Here is a 23,932-nt window from a genome sequence, read left to right on the forward strand (position 1 = left end):
TGTAAAAGGACCTAAACCTTACAATCACAGTCAATATTTACTAATGTTGTAGTACTTGAGACTGGTCTTGGTCTCGAGACTGGCCTCAAGACCGTTTTTTTTTTTATGATTTTGGGCTCGTCTCGACCTCGACTGCGCTTGGATTCGGTTTTGTCTTGGTCTTGAAGGAGCTTGGACTCGGTTTTGTCTTGGTCTTGAAGGCGCTTGGACTCGGTTTTGTCTTGGTCTTGAAGGCGTTTGGACTCTGTCTTGTCTTGGTCTTGAAGGCGCTTGGACTCGGTTTTGTCTTGGTCTTGAAGGCGCTTGGACTCGGTTTTGTCTTGGTCTTGAAGGCGCTTGGACTCGGTTTTGTCTTGGTCTTGAAGGCGCTTGGACTCGGTTTTATCTTGTTCTTGAAGGCATTTGGACTCTGTCTTGTCTTGGTCTTGAAGGCGCTTGGACTCGGTTTTGTCTTGGTCTTGAAGGCGCTTGGACTCGGTTTTGTCTTGGTCTTGAAGGCGCTTGGACTTGGTCTTTTTTCGGACTCTGATCTGAGGTCTGACACTCGACGGGTGCAATCATATTTCATCACGGACGCTGCTGTCGGCAATTAACTTCACACCGCAACCTGTGGTTGAAATTTCGCTTATAAAAGTGCACGAATGCATCTGTATTTGTCATGACATGCGTTTGGTAAATGTGCAGAGGCTGGTAAATATCACTGCAAAACAAGTAAGATAACTCCAGCTAGAAATGGAAAAAATTGGTTTAAAAATCCTACCGACTTTCTTCAATTTCTTCACAGTTTTCTGTAAAGTTCCAGTGGAAGTTCTTTTAAAGAAGGGTTTTTCACAGAATGTTTAAGTGCAGCACAGTTTGCATGTCTTATTTTAGGCCCAAATGAACATTAATCAGATCAAATGGGGATAGATCTATTAAAAAAACAAAAACAAAACCTTGGTATATACAGTATGTGCCAAAACAACTGTAAAATACAAATAAATGTAGAAAATGACAAAGATTTGGTTCATTTTGGTCTCGATGGACTGTCGTCTCGGTCTTGTCTTGGTCTCCACCTTTAAAAGTCTTGGTCTTATCCTGGTCTCGGGACCCTGTGGACTCGGACTGTTCTCGATTATTGCGGTCTTGACTACAACACTAATAATTACCTCAACATGACTTATGCAGATTAGTTATCCCCATTTCAGCGTGCGAAACTTGTCTGCGTTAGCATTAGGAAAACCGCTGTGAGTGATTATCCTATTACAACAAACACCTATCCACTCCTCCCCACAGCACACAGCAGCTCTCATCCCTCAAAAAGACAGAATAAACAAAACAAAACAAAACATGGAAGTCTAAGCATGTTAATTTGAGCATGGGAATGGCGTGCTTCCTGCTATTACAGTATATTGCGAGATGACAGTGTTATCCAGAAGGGGACCCAGCCACGAGCAGAGGAGACAGGAAGTAGGTCAGCTCCTAGCGTTGTTACATCATCCATATTCATACACAGCACCCAGTAGTTGCAGCGCTCACTCGGCGGCGGCGCAGACGGATGTTTACTCTGCTCATTGGGCCTGGGCTCTGTTTGAGTCATTGTGTGGGGGGCTGGTACCAGAGCTGGACTGTTGGCTATTCCACACAGTTGTAACAAATCCATTCAACTAAAACTACTTTTTTTTTTTTTTCACTCCAAGTAAAACGATAATAATTGGCTTCTGAGTTCCACCAGATCTGTACCTGGACTATATCAGGTCTAAATTAGGGATAAACAGACCTGATGTCGACTAAAGTAAACTCATTTACTGGATTGTTTGCATCATTGTCTATTTTTGTATGGTTTCTAGATGCTGTTTTTATGCTTTTTGTATTGTTCTTTGCTGCTTGTACAGCACTTTGCAAACCTTGTTTTTAAAAGCGCTTTATAAAGATTTATTATTATTTATAATTATTAAAGGAGAGTGAGGGAAGAGGAGGAGTCGGAACAGCGTGACTGGTCTAATACGTGTGCAGGCTGCAGAAAAAAAAGATGTGATTTAAATGAAAACTTGGCAAACATGAGTAATAACTACATTTCTTTGAGTTATTTTTGTTGTTGTATGCCTGAAAAAAGGTCAAAAGGTTGAGGACCGCTACTTGGCTTAAGAAAACCACTTTCAATTCAGTTTTAAATAAACGTTGTTTTGTATTAAAAGAAGCATTTTTAAGCAAATCAAAATAAATACAGCCTTTTTCTATAGTTCAAAATCAAATTGTAGAACCAATTTTAGAACAACACTAATTTAAAATAGATGCTTTCTTTTTACCGTTCCTAAATCTGAATGGACAGACCCGTTTACACAAAAAGCTGAATGCTGTGACAAATGTCCTATTGTGTTTTAGCAATATACTGTGAGATTTCTTTTCCTCTGAAGTAAAACCAGCTGTTTTCAAATAAAGCAAAACTAGACAAGAACTAGAATAACCTTCTAACTTAAAGATGTACTGTTTAGGGATGAAACGATATCCAAATCTCACAGTACAATATTTTCATAATATACATCTCACGGTGCGATATTTATTGCGATATTTTGTGGAGACAAAATTGTGAATATGCTACTTTTTCCTCTTAACATGCCTTGACAAGACTTAACTCAAAGAACTAACATTTAAAAGTGCTTAGAACTGTTATTGCGTCATGTAGTTTGCACCAAAACTGAGCAAAGGATCATGGTCAATGTAGTTTGCGCTGTTTTTTAGCCATTGCTGCACCATAACAATGGATTTAAGCAAAGGAACTTGTGATTCGATATATTGTGATGGTCCACGATTAATGCCATGTTGTGGAACATTTCAGACAAGCCGGTGGTGGGCGCTCTACCATCAAAGTTACATAGTGTGCTTAGTATTTTAAAGGGCCTATCATGCTGTTTTCTGATCTATGTCATAATGCTGTTTCCTCATCACAAACCTACTCGGATTTGTGTTTTGTTTTATTCACACGTTTCTTCTCTCAATCTGAAAACAAACTGTTCCACCTTGTGATGTCATGTGGTGATACAGAAAGTGCTCCACTGTGTTTTTAAGCTCCATAAACCTCCACAAGAAGCATTTGGATTATTTCAGCCCTGGAATTACCAATGTCTACAGAACAAAAAGTCAGATGTAAGAGCTTTTAACTTGAAAACTACTGAGTTAAGAGAAAAAAATAGCATGGGATAGAAAACATGTTATTAAAATATCTAGGTCATCATTGCAAATGTGAAGGTATTCTCATCTGACTTTACCTGGTAAAATATTGAAAAAAAAAAAAATATATATATATATATATATATATATATCCCATAATTGAAAAATCATTACAAAGCATTAAAACAAAATATCTGTTTTTCAAGTCCTATGCTATTTACTATGTATTGAAAAGATATTTAAACACTGAAAACTATTATTATCATTATTATTATTATTATTATTATTATTAGTATTAGTTAGTAGTAGTATTTATCTTAGTTTATTTTTTATTTTACCTTATATTTTATTATTATTATTATTATTATTATTGTTATTCAAGTTCAGCGGGACGGATTAAAAAGAATAAAGGGCCGCATATGGTCCCCGGGCCATAGTTTGCCCACCCCTGTATATTATATTATATAATAAACTGTTCTTTTACCCTTTTTATCTGCTGTTTAATACATGTTTAAATTGCATATTTCAGCTTTGACAGTTTGGTTATAGTAAGCTTTATTTTTTTTTAGCTCAACAACTGCCCTCGTGTCCCTTTGACTGTCTGAATCCAGGCCACTGTGCTGCCCGTCCCACACATCCTCCAGCTCTGCCTTGACTTATATAATACTGTTACCACGGCAGCGCTACCACTGAGACCCAAGCCATTCTTAATTTCAGCCTCTTGTCCTTCACTGTCGCGGATAAAAGCCTGCGTTACATTGAGAAGAGTGTAGGAGCATGAATATAAAACTAAGTCAGGAATCAGTTCGGGCAAAACATAACACTATTTCTGCTATAGCTCCTGTTATTCACTCAATGCTAACACAATGACATACTCCAGTGAAACATTATACAGGGGAGAGTCTGACCTCCTCACCACCAGACACTGAGGACGTGAATGGGGATAAGAAAATGGCAACGTAACCCTGGATGGCAGCTTTTTATAGGTTTCCATCAATGCAGTGAACTTCAAAGTCAGTCATGCATTTATATAAGAGCAGTCAGATAGGCTCTGAATGTGAGGCTACATAATAATGCTTTTCATTCATAACTCACTTAACATTTGCACAGGAATCGCATAGTGTTAAATCAGAGAAATAGGAAAAAAATGCAATCACTACTTTTATTTTGTGATTAAATATACATATGAAATACAGGGGGATAAGAAAATGGCAACGTAACCCTGGATAGCAGCTTTTTAATACATCAAGTGAACGTCATATTTCTCTAAGAACAGTCTAATGTCAATGCATGGCTTCACTTGTTTCAACAGGAAAATAATCTGTAATCTATCTTTTATTCCTTCTGCCATAAAGCTTTTAAATGGAAAGAAAATTTGCAATCGTGTCCCTGATGCACTGAGGTTTGAATGTATGGCGTCTGTTTTTCTTTTTCTTTTATTATTTTATTTATACATTGTGCACGACCAGAAATGTGCGAACTGAATTGCCCTTTGGGATTAATAAAGTTGTTGATTGATTGATAGAAAACGTTATAATAACAATAATGAATTTTACAAAGTTGAAAAAGCTGAGGCACTCTGAAAACTGCAACACTCTGTATAAAATTATTAAAAGCCTTTAATACCACATGGCAGATAAAGTTAAATTGTGCCAATGCGTTTCAGCCCTTCGGCCTTCATCAGGGCAAACTCGACTATTGCAGTGCAGATTTAAAGCAACAGGTGTGGGTCACATGTCCAAAGAAGCCAACAATAACAGCTGTAAAAGCCTAAAAATCTGTGCAATTGAACATATAAGAGGAGGAGATAGACTTTTTTCAACTTTGTATTTAAAACTGGTCCCTACCATAGACTGTGTATATGAGTGGATATAGGTAACACACTCGCCGCCGCGTGCCAGGGAGGAAGTTCTCCAGGAGGCTCTTCCGGCTCCTTCTGACTCTGGCTCCAATTGACTTACATTAGGATCTTGTCGCTCCTCTCGCTGTAACTGCTGCTGTGAGCCTCGTCATTTTGGTCTTAACATGTTCGTATTAACCCGCTCTACATGATCCTGAATTTTTATTTTTTTTTCTGCTATTTTATCGGTCAAAAAAATCCTATTCATAACATAAAGCCTGGCTCTAAATTTGCTCCTGTAACCGTTGCATCGTGAGCCTCATTTGAGCGGCGCTGAACGCTATGGGTGACGTCACACTCGCTTCGTCCACTTCTTTTATACAGTCTGTGGTCCCTACACTGAAGAGCACCGAAAGGACAATTCTGCCCAATTTCTGTATATCCAAGTAGCACTGCTGCCCCCCAAAGTAATGAATCTTATTTATATCTCACTGTAATGTTTAACGCTCTGTGTAAATATACTTTCTAATAACAAAAGCATGATATTTGTGGTACTAAAACTGGTAAGACTAGTTAGAAATATTTGTATTGTAACTTTATAGGATATAAATTGAAGTTTAAAGATCCTATATTACACAAAATTGATTCCTTTGAGCTTTTAGCCATGTTATAATATTGGTACCTTATCAAAAACATGCAGCTAAACTCTGACAAGACTGAAGTCATAGTGTTTGGTCCACAGAAACAAAGGGACAGTGTCAGCAGTCACCTCCAGTCTCTCTCTCTAAAACCTTCAAATCAGGCAAGAAATCTAGGGGTAATAATGGACTCAGACTTGAACTTTAACAGCCACATCAAATCAATAACATCTGCAGCCTTTTACCATCTAAAAAACATAGCAAAAATCAAAGGTTTACTGTCTAAATCAGACTTGGAGAAACTTATCCATGCGTTTGTCTCCAGTAGGTTAGACTACTGTAATGGTCTGCTCACTGGTCTCTCCAAACGAGCTGTGAGACGCTGCAGAACATCCAGAACGCTGCAGCTCGGGTCCTTACTCGAACTAGGAAGTACGAGCACATAAGTCCTGTGCTCAGGTCTCTGCACTGGCTTCCTGTGCCTCAGAGAATAGACTTTAAAGCAGCTCTGCTTGTGTACAAGTCTCTCCATGGCCGAGCACCAAAGTACATCTGTGACATGTTAGTGTCATATGAACCATCTCGCACTCTGAGGACCTCAGGGACCGGCCTCCTGCTGGTGCCCAGAGTCAGAACTAAACAAGGGGAGTCAGCGTTTCAGGTTCATGCAGCTAAAACCTGGAACAGTCCTGAACATGTGAGACAGACTCTTCTGTGACGCTGTTTAAATCCAGGCTCAAAACATTTCTGTTTGACTGTGCAAATAACTGAAAGGTTTTCATTCCGCACTCTTCTCTCCAATTTATGTCTCTCTTTTTTAATTTTAATCTTCATGATTATTTATGTTTTGATTTGTTTTTATTATGATTTTAATGTATTTCTTATTCTGTAAAGCACTTTGAATTACTTTGTGTACGAATTGTGCTATACAAATAAACTTGCCTTGCCTTGCCATGGAGTTATGTTTTGTTTCATTCATAGTTCGAGTAACCCTGAATTACTTTGCTTTGTTCCACCTAGTGATGTCATTAAGTACAGTAATACTTTTCAAGTTGTCTTTAAGCCTCAACTGAACTGCTTTATCCTACAATACACTAGAATAACCACAAGTTATTTGAATTATAAAACAGATTGGAGTACTTCCTGTATTACCACTTGATGACATCACAAGGTGCAACAGCATGTTTTCAGTTTGACAAAAAGAACTAAATGTGCAGGGTTTGTGCGTTAAACGTGTGAATGAAACAAAACACGGCTCCATGTATCTTCGTGATGAAGAAACAACATTATAACATATTTCAAACATAGTGCCCTTTAAAGATGCACTGTGTAACTTTCCCATACCACTTCACAGTAATAAATGTGGATATAAAATGGCAGAGTAACCCTGGATTGCAGTCTTTTAATAGGTTTCAGCTCACATTCATTTGTGTTGGAGCTGTCATGGCTCCTTGCAGCAGGTGCGCGTGTATCAGTGCGTGGCTATTAATGCCATCACTGTATGTGTTGACAGCGCGGAGTACAGGGGCGCATACATTGTTACAACCAACAGTAAACATTTCATTACAAAGGAGCGTGCAGCCCTATATTTTAGCTGCAGCAAGTACGCGAGAGGACTGATGCCAGTGATGGTGACAGCTGCTGCGCTCCAACCTGCTCAATACTGATTTGTTGAAGGTATATTGATACTTTGCTGTCATATCACGCTGGGGGTGTTCTATATGTTTGTGTATCATTTCTGTTCATCATGGTTAGCAAATGCAACCAAAAAAAGTTTCAAGATCGTCTGAAAACTCAAGAAAAAATACAAAATGGATTTAAACAACACATTTTCAGAAGCCTGTGATCAGTACAAGCTTTCATTGTCCTGTTTAGGTGTTAGATTTTCAATAAAAAAAGGTGAGAGCGAAAACAAAATCAGCTCACTAAATCAGTTCTTTCTGGTCAGGTTGAGTTCAAATAAAAATCACAAAGTCTAACAAAGCCTCAGACACAACAGAGCCTATATAGTTAGTGTCAATCAATTGTTAATACTGAAATGTAAACTTTATTTTAAGAAATCTTTTGAAAATCTCACCAATTTCAGATGATTGACAGGTTGATTCAAAGTGACACATGGTCCATTTGTGTCAAAGCAAACACGGCATCTTAAAAAATGAAAAGTAAATACTGCAGAGGACTGAGAAACGGCATGAATTTCTGCAAACCAACAATCAAAGCACTAAACTCTTATGTATCCGAGGTAAAACAAATTACATGTTTTGTTCTACATTTGAGAGTGTCGCAGTTCTGCCTTTTGTTTACATGTTTTTCCCCAGTCCAGCTCCGATTCCCAGTGTGTTCCGGTCCGTCTTTTGCTACCTCCCTGTTTTTCCTACAGCTGCCACTCATCCCAAATTAATCTGAAATCTGTTGTTCGCATTTAGTCCTATTCTGCATTATTCCCTGTTTGAAATATTTGGATTTATTCCCAGCCTGTTTTCTAATGGAGGATATTTTAGTTCACATAATAAAATCATATATTTCTTTGTTGTTTATCAGCCTGATTTATCATATTAAGCTTTGCTGCGTGATAGAGAGACACGTGATCCAAATGATCAGAATCAGAATCAGAATTTATTTGTCATTTCAGTATGAAAAAAATACACAGAAACGAAATACTGCACTCAGGTCCAGGTCAACAGCAGCGTCGATAATAATAAGAATAAATAGTTAAAATATTATATGTCAAATACAGTCTTTAAAAAACACAGCCCCCACCCCCATTTTCTAAAGTGCGTTCCAAGTCAGTGCTGTTTTGTTAGTTGCATTAATGTCTGGGCTTTTTGACAATTGATCTGTGTCACGACATCAGGATAAAAACTGTTCTGTAGTCTGGTGGTCCTGGCCTGTAGGTGGCGCAATCTTCTTCCTGATGGGAGAGCTGTAAAAAGTCCATGTGCTGGATGGGTGGAGTCTTCCATAATGCTGTGGGCTTTTGTCCTGCACCTGCTGATGTAAAGCTCTGATTAAACTATCCTACTATAGTGAGGACAGCCGTTTCTCCTGCTTTATGGTCTGATTCCAGAGCCTTTTGCATTTGAACAGAATATAGGAGGAACTGGCGGGTCAGGCAAAAACACACCCTTGACCCCAATCACCTCTGCTTCATAACAGAATATATTTTTCAACTCAAAATTGCAGCAGTTTATGGTCTTACTTGAGTTCTAATGAAGACGAATGTAAAAGTATTCAGTATATAATTGTTTCAGTATTGATACTTTTTCAAATACTAAATAAAAAACTAAGTAAGTATTATGAGATTTTTACAGTCGACAGCCACCAAACCAATGCTGGATTTATTTTAAGTTATACCAATAAATTCCACTTATTTTCAAGGTTTTGTTTGAATCACACCTCTGGTTGTTTTACCACAGTCGCCTGCCTACACACTGCTGCATTTGCAGTCTACTTAAACCATTATATTAAAGCGACATTTGTAGTTTTGCACAAAATATTTTAGAGACAAAGAAGAATGGAGGTATGAAGCATTCTAAGTTGCACTTTTCTCAGTTAGTGCTCGAGGTGCGCAGTATATCGAATTATCAGTAATATCGTTGTTTTGAAGCATTGATAGAGTTCAACCAAGATTATTTTTTTCATGGGTGATGTTGATATGGATTGTTTGGGATCCAGAGACACCGATCTTCTGATATTTTTGGGCCGATATATAGGGCAGATTTTGGTAGTGTTACTTATATTATCTAATTTGAATTTAATATAACCTTGTTTTACTACAAGTTGGATAAGAGAGCAGTGAACTCGCATTTTTTGAGCTTCATGCATCTACTCTTCAGGCATATTTAAACAGCTGATTGGGCCAAACTAAATATCGGCCTCTGCTGGAGATTTAAGTCTGATAGCCGATGTGCTAAAAAGTATAAATATCAGCCAACCAATATGTTAGTCTATCTCTAAAATTTACAAAGTACCGTATTTTTTGGACTATAAGACTCACCAGATTATAAAGCGCAATATCAATAATGTTGAATTCTCTCGTCTATTTACATACATAAGGCGCAACGAGCGAAACAAATGGATGACATTTAAGACTGATATTTTAGCCCAGGCATCCACAATTAATTTGCAGATCGTGGCGTAATTCACCCGGCAAAAGTAATTTTTTAAAATTTCCTACAAGGACGACTCAAATATACATTGAGTAATAATGTGTTTAATGCAGCTTTGCACACATTTGTTTACATTTTACAGAAACAAAACTTAAAACCACATGGCTAATTTGCTTAAACTATAAGCGCTGAAAAAAAACAGCTCGCTCCTTGTGCCCTGAAGCGGTCATCTTCTGTCGGACCAACTCTGTGAGGCTCCTGACTACAGTAGCCGTAATGCTCCGACAATCCATCAAGTGGTGCGGCTTCGTAGTTTACCAAAGTCGTACTAAATCATTTTGACAGATTTTTGAGCAATGTGTACCACATAAAATCATTTCGAGGTCAGTAAGCACAACCAGAATGAATACATAAGGCGCACCGGATTATGAGGATTTATAAGGAATGAGAAAATTAAAGGATTTTAAGTGCGCCTTATAGTCCGAAAAATACAGTACAAGTGATGTTGGTGTATTATAATTCTTTTATGTTTGTCTGAAACCTCAACTAATATATTACTAATTCAAAACAACACCTTTTGTACATTTATGTTGGATTACAAAAAATATATCATAACATTATATCTTTATGGTTATACTCTGTAATATTTCTCACCTATAGTTCGCCATTGTAACTTCAACTACAAGGATTGAGGAGAGCAGCTTTGGAGAATGAGTCAAGTGCAATAGACAAAATCAAATAGGAGCGTAACCTTATTTTAGTGAGCTGCTTTAGCAATAGCTATCAATCAAACGTGTCCTTTAGTAAACTACCTTTTGCAATAGAAGTCTGTTATGTAAGTCGTGATTGTTGAAAACTCTACAACAATAAATCTTGTGTTGTGTGCTCTGCCTATTATAGCTCCGTGTGAGTAGAGGAGAGAAAATGGTTGCTAGCGACGATGACACAGAGCGCATCTTCACCTGGAACTTTACCTAGATATATAGATTGCACATAAAAGCCGTTTTTACAGTCAGCACTCCTACGCTGCCTATCTTAAGGTGTGAATAAGACAGTTCAAGGTTGCCCTGGATGGTGAATTCCCTTTGTTTTCGTAAGTACCACACATGGCGAAGCAGCTTCACTTTTCTTTTCTTGGAGGCGCTGAAAAAATGCTGTCTTTGTATTGATCTGTTTGCTACGTAAACAGCAGCCGGAGCCCATATATGCACTAGAGGGTTCAAACCGCTCCATTACTATGTACTTTACGGTTCGCCGCACATATTTTTATACATGGTCTTGATGATTTAACTGTCCCCTTGATAGGATCTGGCAGGAAAATCAAAGTTAAATCGCAGTTTGAGTGGTCATATTGGCAAATAGGAAAGGCTGTGATATTTAATTCACCGTAATTTCACCTACAGAACAATTATTCTGCATAAAAATGGCCTGTATTACCCTGAGTACATCTATTCTGGTACACTTACTCTTTCATTTGGTGGTGTTCAGAATACAGTTACTTTCCTAAATGAAATGGAATAATGGCAGTACTTTTGGCTTTGACTGCACAGTAATAGTTAGAAAAAAGAAAACACAGCTCTTGTTGTGCATGAATGAGATTATTTTAGATTTTTCACCTCTAATTTGACATAAATTAATGCAAAACAACAAAAATAAGGCTGTTTGTAATGCTTTCTTACTCTATGATATAACGTGAATAAAAGTATTCCAAAGATTCAGAATACAGGACACTGGAATACGTTACGAAATACATTTTAATTTGGGTATTCAGTATTCTGTAACTAAACACATTTTCAAAGTATTTTACCATCATTGCCTGTAGTTTAGATCTGTATAAACATGTTCTGAAATACACGTGATTCTTGTTCATTTAGTATTTTTGCCTATTTTCCTTGACACGTTTAAAATGTGATCTTTGAACAGTCTTAAAAAAACATGAAAAATGAAACTAGTTCACTTTACAACTTTGCATTCGTCCAAACATATTCCTCACTTATCTTATTCGATCTGAGCATTTTGAGTTTAGATTATGCGCCTTTCACAACCAGAGACCAGAGCGAAGTTTTGCAGTAACAGCAAAGCAAGCTGCAACTAGCAAGCCGATGTGCACTTCCTGACAATAAAACGCTTTATAATTTGAAGTAGATAGCACACGGTGAACATATTTTAACCTCAAGAGAATAGGGATGGGCATAATTAGTTGACTCATCGATAATTGATCATTAAGGATTTTGTCGATCATGTTAATTTTTAATCGACAAACCAAATGTAGGTTGCCGTGTGTAAAGTAGTGTAAGGAGACAAGACTGCACCTGACAGCACAAACACTGGAGTTGAGGCCTCACAGTCCCACGTTTCAGCTCTGGCACCTCCCTAGAGATCACTGTACCACTCAGTAAGTGTGTTTACATGCACATCAGTGTCCCGGGTATGATGTTTTTTTGAGTATCACAGTTTCGTCGTGGTGCATGTACACGCAGTATTCCGGTTACTGCAAAATAAAGTTGAGTGCACATGCGTCCAAAAGACAAATGCTTTTCAGTCTTTTCATCACAACAGCAGCCAAAATAAATAAAGTGACTGACATAAATAAAGTGAGGGAAATAAAGAGCTGAGCTAAACCTGCACACGTCTGATCTCTGAAAACAGGAACCATCTCCAACATGACACAGACTCATCATCATCAACATCCGTCTGTCACAGAGAGAACGCTCATATTCCACTGAGTCATGTCCTTTAGTCTGAAAGAAGCTGAACCACATCAGCACACGAGGAAAGAGCTGTTTTTTCAGCGCTTATAGTTTATGCAAATGAACCAAGCGGTTTAAAGTTTTGTTTCTGTGAAATGTAAACAAATGTGCACAAAGCTGCTTTAAACACATTATAATCTCAAACGGGCTGATGTGGCTCTATAGTGGTTGTGGTTTATTTGTTGTGTTTATTTATGCAGATTAGTAATAGTAAAAATAATGACGATAACCCTTTAATGTTTAATTGAAAATCGATCGTTAATTCTCCAGACAGTCGATTAAGAAAATTTTATCGAATGCCCATCCCTACAAGAGAACTTTGCGTAGAGACATAAAAAAAAAAATCACAATATGATTTTTTTCTGTAGCGTCTGGCACTAAAAGCGAGGTGCTGTGCTCTTCCCACTGAAATGTCATGGAGTCATTTGTCCTAGTTTCTTTTTTTTCCCCCCTTCTTCCAGTTTTTAATAGGAGTGAGCAGCAAGGAAAATAATTAGATTGTCAAAGTCTACCATTATGTTGATAAAGCCTCGTCGCTAATTAGCAGGGGCACGGCCGGATAAACCAGTCCATGCATGCGCTGATGGTAAAGTCGTGACATACATTGACCGCGTGGCCACTAATGTAATCCGTGCACTCATTAGGAGATAAGCTTTGGGGCCAAGGGGTGTACTGTACGCGGATACACTGCTACTCTTACTGCGTCCACCTATTCTCCTCGCTATGTCTGCCGCTACACTGTACTCTTCCTCGCCTCACTGCCTCCCCGCTCGATCTCCCCTCCCGTCTCCATGTACGGCGGCTGCGGGGGGTCAAATGTCAAAGCCACTTGGGAGTCGCTGTCTATTTCAGCTTCGTTTGATTGGGGAACTTAGTGGATGTGGGTGTTAGGGACTAGAACTGCAAGATGGTTAAGATTATAGATCGACTGATGTGTTTGTTTTTGTTTTTTTTCATGGCCGATAGTGATATTGAGTGTTGGGAATCCAGAGCAACCAGTGACCGATATTTTTGAGCTGATTTGTAGCACAGATTTGGATTATTTTCCTCAATTTATATAATGTAAATTTACTACAAACTCACCCACAGCCCTTTTCTCCATTTTTGTTTTTATTACAAACCTATAAGAAAGCTTTGTGGTCATGTTTTGTGTGTTAATGTTAAAATAAAGTCTTGTATTCTAAACAAAATATCAGCATTTTGGAGAAAAAAGTCAAAATATCGGACAACTGATATATCGCTCTATCTCTAGTTCAGAGGACGTCGTAACATTCTTCAACATTCATGCCCAGTAATATTTAATACGAACTGAGGCAGGTAAACATAATATTGTTAAAATGCAGATTTGTACTAATATAGCGAGTTAAAAAGTAAGGCTATGTTCAGACTGCAGCCTGAAGTGACCCAAATCCAATTTTTTTTCACTCCTTTGCAACCTGTATCTGATCTTTTAATGATAGTCTGAACAACACAGATCCAATTTCTTCAAATGCGACCCAGGACACTTGGATATGTGGTCCTAAAACCAATACATATCTGATTTGTTGAGATGCGACTTGAGTCTGAACGGCCAGGTTGCATTCATCCCACCTACACGTCATCAAGAAATGAGAGTGGTACGAGTAGGCGCTCACAAATGTACACAAAGGATCTTCTCGTCGTATGAAAATTATGTATGAACTCTGTGTCAGTGAAGCAGCGAAGCCCAGAGCAATCCCATCACTGCAACTTCGCACCCACATGTTACTTTCTACAGACGTTGCTGCCACTGCCCCACAAAATGCCACGGCCAAAAACCTCGTCCTTCTCTTTCTCAATCTCCTCCTTAAAACAAATAAGCTGGACATGTTCTGGCTCCGGTACGAGAGGAACTTTAAAATCTCCAGGTGCTCAATGCTCTCGTCCATGTTTAGGCGACTTCCGTAAACACTGAGCATGCTGATGTTATTGTGTCCTCCAGTGCTCATGCAGGACACTTTTGGGGCATTTAAAGTTCACACTGGAGATCACGTACAAGTTGTATTTAATTGGAAATGTGAACAACCTTGCAAAAAAATTGGATTTCACAAAAAAATCCAAATTGAGCGTTAAGCCCTGCAGTCTGAACATAGCCTAAGATTCTGTGCACATTGTAAACATTTCCGGGAACATTAAAATTTTAGAGAAGACTGAAATATAAACTGATAAATTAATGCAAAAGTCCTATGCATCTCAAAGTATTTGTAGAGGTCTAAACTAGGCTAGGCAATGGTTTATTTGTATAGCACAAGTTGTACAAAAGTAATTTAAAGTGCTTTACAGAATAAGAAAGTCATTATCAGAATCATAAAAAGTTTTATTACCATTATCAGTGAGCAAATTCACAAACTAGAAATTTGCTTCTTTCAAATGGTCCAACATAAAACAATGAATGCAATTTGCAATATAAGCTATGATAAAATAAAAATACTAATAAAAATAAGACGTGTATTAAAAAACAAGGATAAGACTTTATAATGACTACACCTTATTTAGCCTTAATAAAGCATGAACAAAGACTTAATAAATAATGAGTCAGGCTTAGTAACTACTTAATTACTGCCTTAATTAGCACTTAATTCTCCTGTGCTGTAAATAGTTACTCATAATTATTTCTTCACGTTAGAAAAGCTCTCAAAAAGACGTAACTAACAGATAACAGCTGCCTGAATGATCATTGCATTGTATTTTTAGTAAATCAATCTCTCATAGTTTACTAATCATCAATAAATGCTCAAATGTGTACTTAAATATAATGGTTGGTTCAAATGGTTAGTTCATGAGTAATTAAGTATGAAATAATTATGAGTAACTATTTACAGCACAGGCGAATTAAGTGCAAGTTAAGTGCTAATTAAGGCAGTAATTAAGTAGTTACTAAGCATGACTCATTATTAAGTCTTTGTTCATTATTAATTAAGTCTTTGTTCATGCTTTATTAAGGCTAAATAAGATGTAGTTATTATAAAGTTTTACCAAAACAAGGTAAATAAAATAAGAAATGAGCAAAACAACAGAGCAAAAGTTGATTTATGGTTCAAGATTCTTATTCTGGAGTTGTGTTTTGTTTCATTCACACATGTTTAACACACAAATCACAAATTCTAACATTTTTTTCTTGAGGAGCATCATTATAACACGACTTAATGCTCACTAGACTCAATTTTGTGTAACCTTGAACCTTGGAGTTATATTTATCTTCATTTACACAGTTCCTCACAAAAACATTCGATTTTCCCAGAATTGTGACGTCAAAGGTAGATCTTTCTGTAGATTTTTCTGTAAAAAACTGGAGAGTTTGTTCTTTGCAGAGGACATTCTTTCTCATATCTAATTGCAGCCTTTGTGATTTGATAATTGTTCCGACTCAAATTGAGAATTAGATTTGATTGTCGTATATTGTGCAGCTGTATTAGGGACACTCTTCGTTTTCTAAAAATAGACATGGCAAAATGGAAAATCACTGCTTGCCTTTTGGACACGCCACAGCTGTACGACTTAAAGCAAGAAAAAAAAAAAAAAAAAAAGAAGGTGTCTGGGGAATTGTTTCGGGGGTATCTGTGTGGGCAACCAGCTGTGACCACATGCTAGGAACATGCTAATTGCTACTCCAGCCAGTGCTAGTGCTTTGACAGCTTCTTATTCATTAACATGATCTAATACCAATAACTATTCAAATGCATTGGAAATGGATAAGATTGCAATTGTTGATTTGGAGAAATTCAAATCAACTATACTGTCTATAATTAAAATCATTAAAAAATGACCTCGAAGAGACAGAAATGTTTTGTATAATCTTCCAAACTAGGATATAAAGTGATATTTCTGCCCTTTTGACATTCCTGATGCAGTCCACTCTTGTTGTTGACAGCAGAAGAAGCTCCAACGCCTAAAGGCTAAACTGTAAAACCAACTAGGAAGTGTTCATGGGGGCGCTTCTGGCTCCATCTTCTCTGGTTCTGACTGACTTTACATTGAAAAACGTCACGTCTCTCTGTAACTGCTGAGTCTGTGTATCATTTGTTTTTCAATACAAAACCAAAAATAAGAAAATGAGAAAACAGCTATTTTCTTCATTATTTGCCTCCAAAGCCAAAATGAAAACATGGATAATGATTTGTTTTTTCATTTTTCGATTTTGTGTGACTTAAACTGCGATGCCGGACTTTTGCGCCGCATACGGACTGAACAGGACTGAACCAGGTCCGGGACCAGACCAGAACCAGACCGGGACTGAGACCAAGACTTAGACTGGGACCAGACAAGAATTGAGAGCAGGACTGAAGCCGGGAACAGGACCAGGACTGAGACCGGGACTGGACCGGGACTGAGACCAGGACCAGGACTGAGAACAGGACCAGGACTGAGACCAGGACTGACAGGACCAGGACTGAGACTGGACCAGACCAGACCACCAGGACTGAGACCGGGAACAGGACCAGGACTGAGACCGGACTGGACCGGACAGACCAGGACTGAGACCAGGACTGAGACCGGGACAGGACAGGACTGAGACCGGGACTGGACCGGACTGAGACCAGGACCGAGGCTGGGACCAGACCAGGACCAGACGGGACTTAGACCGGACAGACTGAGATTGAGGGACCAGACTAGGACCAGACCAGGACTGACCAGGACTGAGACTGGGACCAGACCAGGACTGAAAATGGTTTAGTCCTGTTTTAGTCCTGGGATCAGTCCTGGTTCACTCTGTAGGCGGCGCAAAACTCCGGCATCGCAGTTTAAGTCACGAAAACGGGAAAAGGCCATTATCCGTTTTTTCCTTTATTCATTTAAACAAAAAATCGAAAAATGAAAAAAATGAATTGTTATTAGTTTTTTCATTTTGGTTTTAGAGGCAAATAATGAAGAAAATTGTTGTTTTTTTGTTTTCTTATTTTTGATTTTATATTGAAAAACAAATGAACGAATGATACACAGATTACAGACCCTCCAGTTCAAAAGTTACACAGTGCAGCTTTAAAATATGACCTGAATATCAGCACCAGCTAAACAAAATCACTGAGGTGTTCATTTTCATCATCAGCGCCCTCCCCTCTCTGAAACACATCTTATATTCGCTTACAGCCGAGAGAAAGATTTTCCTCGATGACATGAATGAAACAAACCTGTTCCAAACACCCCTGAAAATCCCCAGGTCCATCGGCGCAAGACAATTAAATTGGATTCCTGTGCGGCGCGTTTCTCATGGTATTTTCTGCCATCTCTCCTCACAGTTTCATGTGTGATCCCGCTGTGAAAGAAAGTGCCTGTACTCTTCATGCTTCACTTACCATGTACAATCCTAGTGCCTCTTCAAATGTGGATACGTGTTTTTTTTTTTCACCTATACTATTTTCAGCTCATTGTCTGTCACTCTCCTATATCTTCTACATGCGAACATAACAAAAACGCAGCATAATTAAGCTAATGAGGGTACTTTATGCAAGCTTTTAAACTGCGTGTGAGTGTAACTTACATCAGGACGTTTATGCATTAAAATAAGCTGCTTTTAATTTTCTGGCTCGCTAATGTTTACTACGATAATTTACTGGCACTGCGTCCAACTCTTCACTAGTTAGCCAACGCTGCATTTATGAAGATTTGTTCCCTCGGATACAGTACTGGATGTTTGTAAAGTGAAAATATACGAAGAATATATATGAAGAGAGTTTTTATAGTTTCGGTAAATTTTTTAAGAAACAGGAATTGAGTTATAATTTGATCTGTAATGTGTTAAAATCCAAATTTACTTCATATAGGCGAGTTTCAGCTGACGTCATTGTTATTAAAAGCCCGCGTTGCATGCTGGGAAATATTTTGGTCGGAGGCAAGAAACACGATAGCGGTCAAACACAGTGCGTAACCTCGCGTATTTATCCCCGATAATGGTAAATTCCTGCTGCATTATCGGATGCACAAATAGAAGCACGGAAGAAGGAAAATGTCTTTTTCATATTCTGAGTGAAAAGAAACGCTAACGGCGAATTAAACGGCTTTCAAACATACGCAGAGCAAACGTAGAAGATCCGAGCAAACCGTGGACTCCAACAAGTTCAACAACACATCGAGACTCTTGGAGGTTTTCATCTTTTCTGCTGTGAATGGACCAGGAGTTTCCACCAAGTCATTGTGGATATCGCCGAAGTGAATATTTGTCCAGGTAGTTGGCGATTCTGACCAGAAATTTGGTTTGGTCCACCTTTTGTCGGGGTTGAAAAGGGTGATGTGGCGTCCATCAATGCTTATGACCAATTTCTGGTCAAATCGTCTTCGGTCCTCTGCCGTTAGAGTGGATAAATACCCGGGATCAATACCCTTTACGTGCTTTCTTGCTCCGTCCGTCATGTTGAATTAGTGTTTATTGCTGCTGACCAAAATAATTCCCAGCATGCAATGTGCGCTTTTGTCAACAATGAAACTCGCCTATACAGTGGTCCCTCATTTATCGCGAGGGTTACGTTCTAAAAATAATCCACGATAGGTGAAATCCGCGAGGTAGTCAGCTTTATTTTTTACAATTATTATATCTGTTTTAAGGCTGTAAAACCCCTCTCCACACACTTTATACACTTTTTTCAAACAGGACAGTTACAACCCTTTTTGCATCCTTCTTAAAACTTATTGCTGCTGTCGTCCTCCTTCTATTTATTATTTATATTTAGTTATTTTTCTCCTTCTTTATGTAACGAACTAAGATTAATTTATTCCGTAATGGAGCCTAAAGTGCAAAGTTCTGCACGGGTCCATTTTTGGAGACCCGCACCCGCCCGCACCTGCCTGTTAACCTGAGAGTATATAAAAAACTTGTAAGATGCATACGCCACGAACTGAGCTGAGACTAAACCAGGACTAACCCAGGACTAACCTAGGACTGATTCCAGGACTGAAGAGGAGGAATAAACCAGGACTGATCTAGGACTAAAACGGGACCACAACGGGAGTAAACCAGGACTAAACCAGGACTGATCTAGGACTAAAACAGGACTAAAACGGGAATAAACCAGGACTAAACCAGGACTGATCTAGAACTAAAATGGGACTAAAACGGGAGTAAACCAGGACTAAACCAGGACTGATCTAGGACTAAAACAGGACTAAAACGGGAATAAACCAGGACTAAACCAGGACTGATCTAGGACTAAAACAGGACTAAAACGGGAATAAACCAGGACTAAACCAGGACTGATCTAGGACTAAAATGGGAGTAAACCAGGACAAAACCAGGATTAAACCAGAACGGAAACAGGACTCACTGTCAGGACGGGCTCAAAGGTGACCGCAGGAGAAAAGACCGGCTCAGCTCCGCACCTCATTTCGGTGTTCTCTCTCTTAAGTCCAAGATTAGTCTTGGTTTAGTCCTGGTTTAGTCCTGGTTTAGTCCTGACCCACCCATTTCAGCAACTATTTGCCCGAACCCGACTCAGTGCTGGACTTGGTGAACCGCGATGTAACGAGGGACGACTGTGGCGCATTTTCAACTAGGGGTGTTCAAAAATATCAAAATATCAATTTATCGTATTGTTTAATGTGATGATACAGTATCGATATCGTGGGCTGCTGTATCGATATATCGCCAAGAGTATTTTTTGGTATATTTTACTAAATTATTTTGTTACAGTGCTACAGTTTTGTTGCTGGTTTAGAAGAAGGAAATTTGTTTATGTGACACATTTGACGTATTCACTGTTTTGAGGATTAAAATGTTTGTGTTTCATATTCACTTTGCACAAGAAATGGTTTAACAAAGACTATTTTTATTGAACCATATTGAATCAATTTGAAATAGATCGTATCGAACCGAATGTGCTCTGTATCGAGATGTATCGGATCGTGGCCTATGTATCGAGGGATGTTTTTTATCTGCAAATTCTTAATGACACTCAGCCCTATTTTCAACACATTCAGGAGCAGTCGCATTTGAGAGAAAATTTTTTGGGGTTTTATTGGCTGATAACTATGTAACTGTTTCCTTTTATGTTATTTAATGTTTAATTTCCGAACTTTTTCATCCAAATCAATCCCAATAAGGCATCTCCTGTTGTGATTTGGGCTATGCAAAAATAAATTGAATTGAAATATAAACTGCTGAAGTAATACAAGAATCCCACGTATTTCTGAACATATTTGTTGAATTTTTAAGTGTAGGGTTAGGAGTTAAATTAAATCTCTATTTGCTGTTTGCAGGGCATATTGAATTACCACAAAAATGCAGTCTTTTCACTTTGATAATTGTGATGTTAAAATTGGTATTTCCATTTGATTGTGATGAGCTGTGCAAACCTATTCTACTGTTATCATCAACATTATTCCATCAGGACACTTTAAATGTGAGACTGGAACATTTTCATTTGTTAAACTATTAATGAGGAAATTACACCCCACGGACAATACCACTGATTTTTGTTTTGATCCAACACCAAGCAGTAACAGTATAGAAAGTACTGTGATATTTATCTTTTTTCCTTTTATTTTTTCTTTGCATGTGGACATGTTTGATCTAGACGGGTCGTATGTGTCCCTGATTGACCTGTTAATCATGCACATTTGAACTCACGTTTTTGTAAAGTAATGAAGAAATGTGTATTATGGATCCAAGGCAACAAAAGAAGTTGACCTTGGTGTCATTTCCTCAGCTTCAACTGATCTAAAAACTGAATATACATATACCCAGATAGACCCGTTATATAAACCATTGTTAAAGGGTATTGATCCCGGGTATTTATCCACTCTAACGGCAGAGGACCCAAGACCATTTGACCAGAAATTGGTCATAAGCATGGATGGACGCCAAATCACCCTTTTCAACCCCTACAAAAGGTGGACCAAACCAAATTTCTGGTCAGAATCGCCAACTACCTGGACAAATATTCACTTCAGCGATATCCACAATGACTTGGTGGAAACTCTTGGGCCTTGTTGGAGTCCACGGTTTGCTAGGATCTTCTACGTTTGCTTTGTGGATGTTTGAAAGCCTTTATTTCGCCTTTAGCGGTTCTTTTCACTCAGAATACGAAAAACACATTTTCCTTCTTCCGTGCTTCTATTTGTGCATCTGATAATGCAGCAGGAATTGACCATTATTGGGGATAAATACGCGAGGTTACGCATTGTGTTTGACCGCTATCATGTTTCTTGCCTCCGACCAAAATATTTCCCAGCATGCAACGCGGGCTTTTAATAACAATGATGTCAGCTGAATCTCGCCTATACAGTTCTGCCTATACACCTGATCTGTGTGTTGTGCTCTCCTCCTGCACCCCAGACACGAACGAGCTACAAAAACGCAGACAAGCGTATCTATCTCATTATAAATGCTGAAATGTTAAGACATGTTTTGTATCATTTATAATCTTTTTGTAATTATTTTAAAGACTGTTTTGCTCCAATATTGCTGGTTCAATTGAATATTGAATAGAAAAAGAAATGAGGTCAATTTAATGTCCAAATAGGCGACTTATGGATACATTTTACTGTTTTTCATTGTTTAAAACTCGAGTAATACTAAATGTTCAGACAGACACGATCACTCAGTCAACAATAAAACATCCTCATTAATGTTCAATAATGGTCAAATCCACCTTATTTTGTGATTTACGAATAATGTCTATTGATTTGGATTTCGAAGGTTTTAAAATATGGGTCCTCAGAAAAAAAAAAAGTTTGGGAAACACTGATATAAACAATGTATTTCATAAACAGACTCAACAGATTCAACTGATTTAACCATTTTATATTTTACTTGTGAAACCAAAAGACTTATTCATATATTGTTCATATCTCCGTGAGATTAATCCTCTCTTTAATTCTCCAGACAAGTTTATAATAATATAGCGAAACATATAAAAGTGGAATTGGAAACGTGAAAAGACAATTCTAGCTTATTGTCCAAACTTCATTTACTACCTTGTACGTTGCCAGGTTTGTTGTCATCCTCCTGGCTTCAGTGTGAATCCCACTTTTCCGAGCTCAGTGGAGTGGACGTGGTGACAGGTGCACACACGTCGCAGCGCCTGTCTGTCATGTTGTCTCGGACTCACACTTCTATTACATTTTTGTCACTGTCAAAAACCCTTGAAGAAAATGACAAGTTTCCCCCCCCTTTAGCATCCGATGTCCAGGCTGCGCTATCCACCTGCGCGTCGCCGCCACTACACGCCGCAGCGGTCAAAAAACTTGCTCAACTTTGACTCTTTTTTTCCCACATTTGGTTAACACTCTTGTCGGTGTGAAACTTGCGAGTCTCGGGGCATCTTAAGCACCTGGAATAACACTTTTTCGGTGTTTATACTTCTCTTCTTTCATCTCTCCAGCCCTTTCTTTTAACACTGTATATCAACTAGCTGGTGTTTGCTAACATGCAGCTGCCCAGACGCTTGCAGTCCACATTGTTAATTTGTCTGACCTTTTGTTTTGTCTAGCCGCCGAGTGGGAGGCGACCAATCTCAAGAAGGCAGAGGAGTCCTACGAGCAAGTCAACGCGGAAATAAGGTAATTAAGTGAAAGCATGATTTTTATTATAAGTCTCCTTTCTATTTAAACTTCACTGTGGATAAACTGGCTGCTTAAAGGGTCCATGTTACACTATAATCTATGTTGTGATTAGGACGCCATGGACTGAACTGAGACTAAACCAGGACTAAACCAGGACTAACCCAGGACTGATTCCAGGACCGAAGAGGAGGATTAAACCAGGACTGATCTAGGACTAAAACGGGACTAAAACGGGACTAAACCAGAACTGAAACAGGACTCACTGTCAGGACGGGTTCGAAGGTGACCGCAGGAGAAAGGACCGGCTCAGCTCCGCACCTCATCAAGGTAAGTGCGGCCGTCGCCCGATCGCGCTTTGTGGACACCCTGTTTCGGTGTTCTCTCTCTTAAGTCCAAAATTAGTCCTGGTTTAGTCCTGACCCACCCATGTGTAATCACTACCCACCCGTAAAGTTACAGAAAGTTAAAACCCACCCATTTCAGCAACTATTTGCCCGTACCCGACTCGGTGAACCTCGATATAGCGAGGGACGACTGTAGCACATTTTCAACTAGGGGTGTGCAAAAATATCAAAATATTGAAATATCATATTGTTTAATGTGATGATACAGTGTCGATATCGGGGGCTGCTGTATTGATATATCACCAAGAGTATTTTTTGATATATTTTACTAAATGATTTTGTTACAGCGCTACAGTTTTGTTGCTTGTTCAGTGAAAGAAAACTCATTTATGCAATAAGTATTCACTATTTTGAGGATTAAAATGTTCGTGTTTCATGTTAAAGTTGCACAAGAAGTGGTTTAACAAAAACTTTTAGTGTCACAGCCATGATTTCGCCTTTGTACCGTATTGCGCATGGACCGTGCCTCTTTCCATGCGCCTCCAAACCAGGACTAAAACCAGGATTAAAGCCAGGACTAAACCAGAAC

General features: G+C 38.6%; 1 protein-coding gene across 1 annotated transcript in view; it reads left to right on the forward strand.

Annotated features, from left to right (window-relative positions):
* Positions 1-23,932, forward strand: part of LOC110159334 (glucosidase 2 subunit beta-like) — a 384,952-nt gene that overhangs the window by 222,834 nt on the left and 138,186 nt on the right. The window contains 1 exon segment of the mRNA XM_020923884.2: positions 22,927-22,996. Coding sequence (XP_020779543.2) covers positions 22,927-22,996 — 70 coding nt within the window.

Source organism: Boleophthalmus pectinirostris, unplaced genomic scaffold (assembly GCF_026225935.1).
Source record: "Boleophthalmus pectinirostris isolate CB_2022bp ecotype Guang Dong unplaced genomic scaffold, ASM2622593v1 HiC_scaffold_20, whole genome shotgun sequence".
Lineage (NCBI taxonomy): Eukaryota > Metazoa > Chordata > Actinopteri > Gobiiformes > Gobiidae > Boleophthalmus > Boleophthalmus pectinirostris.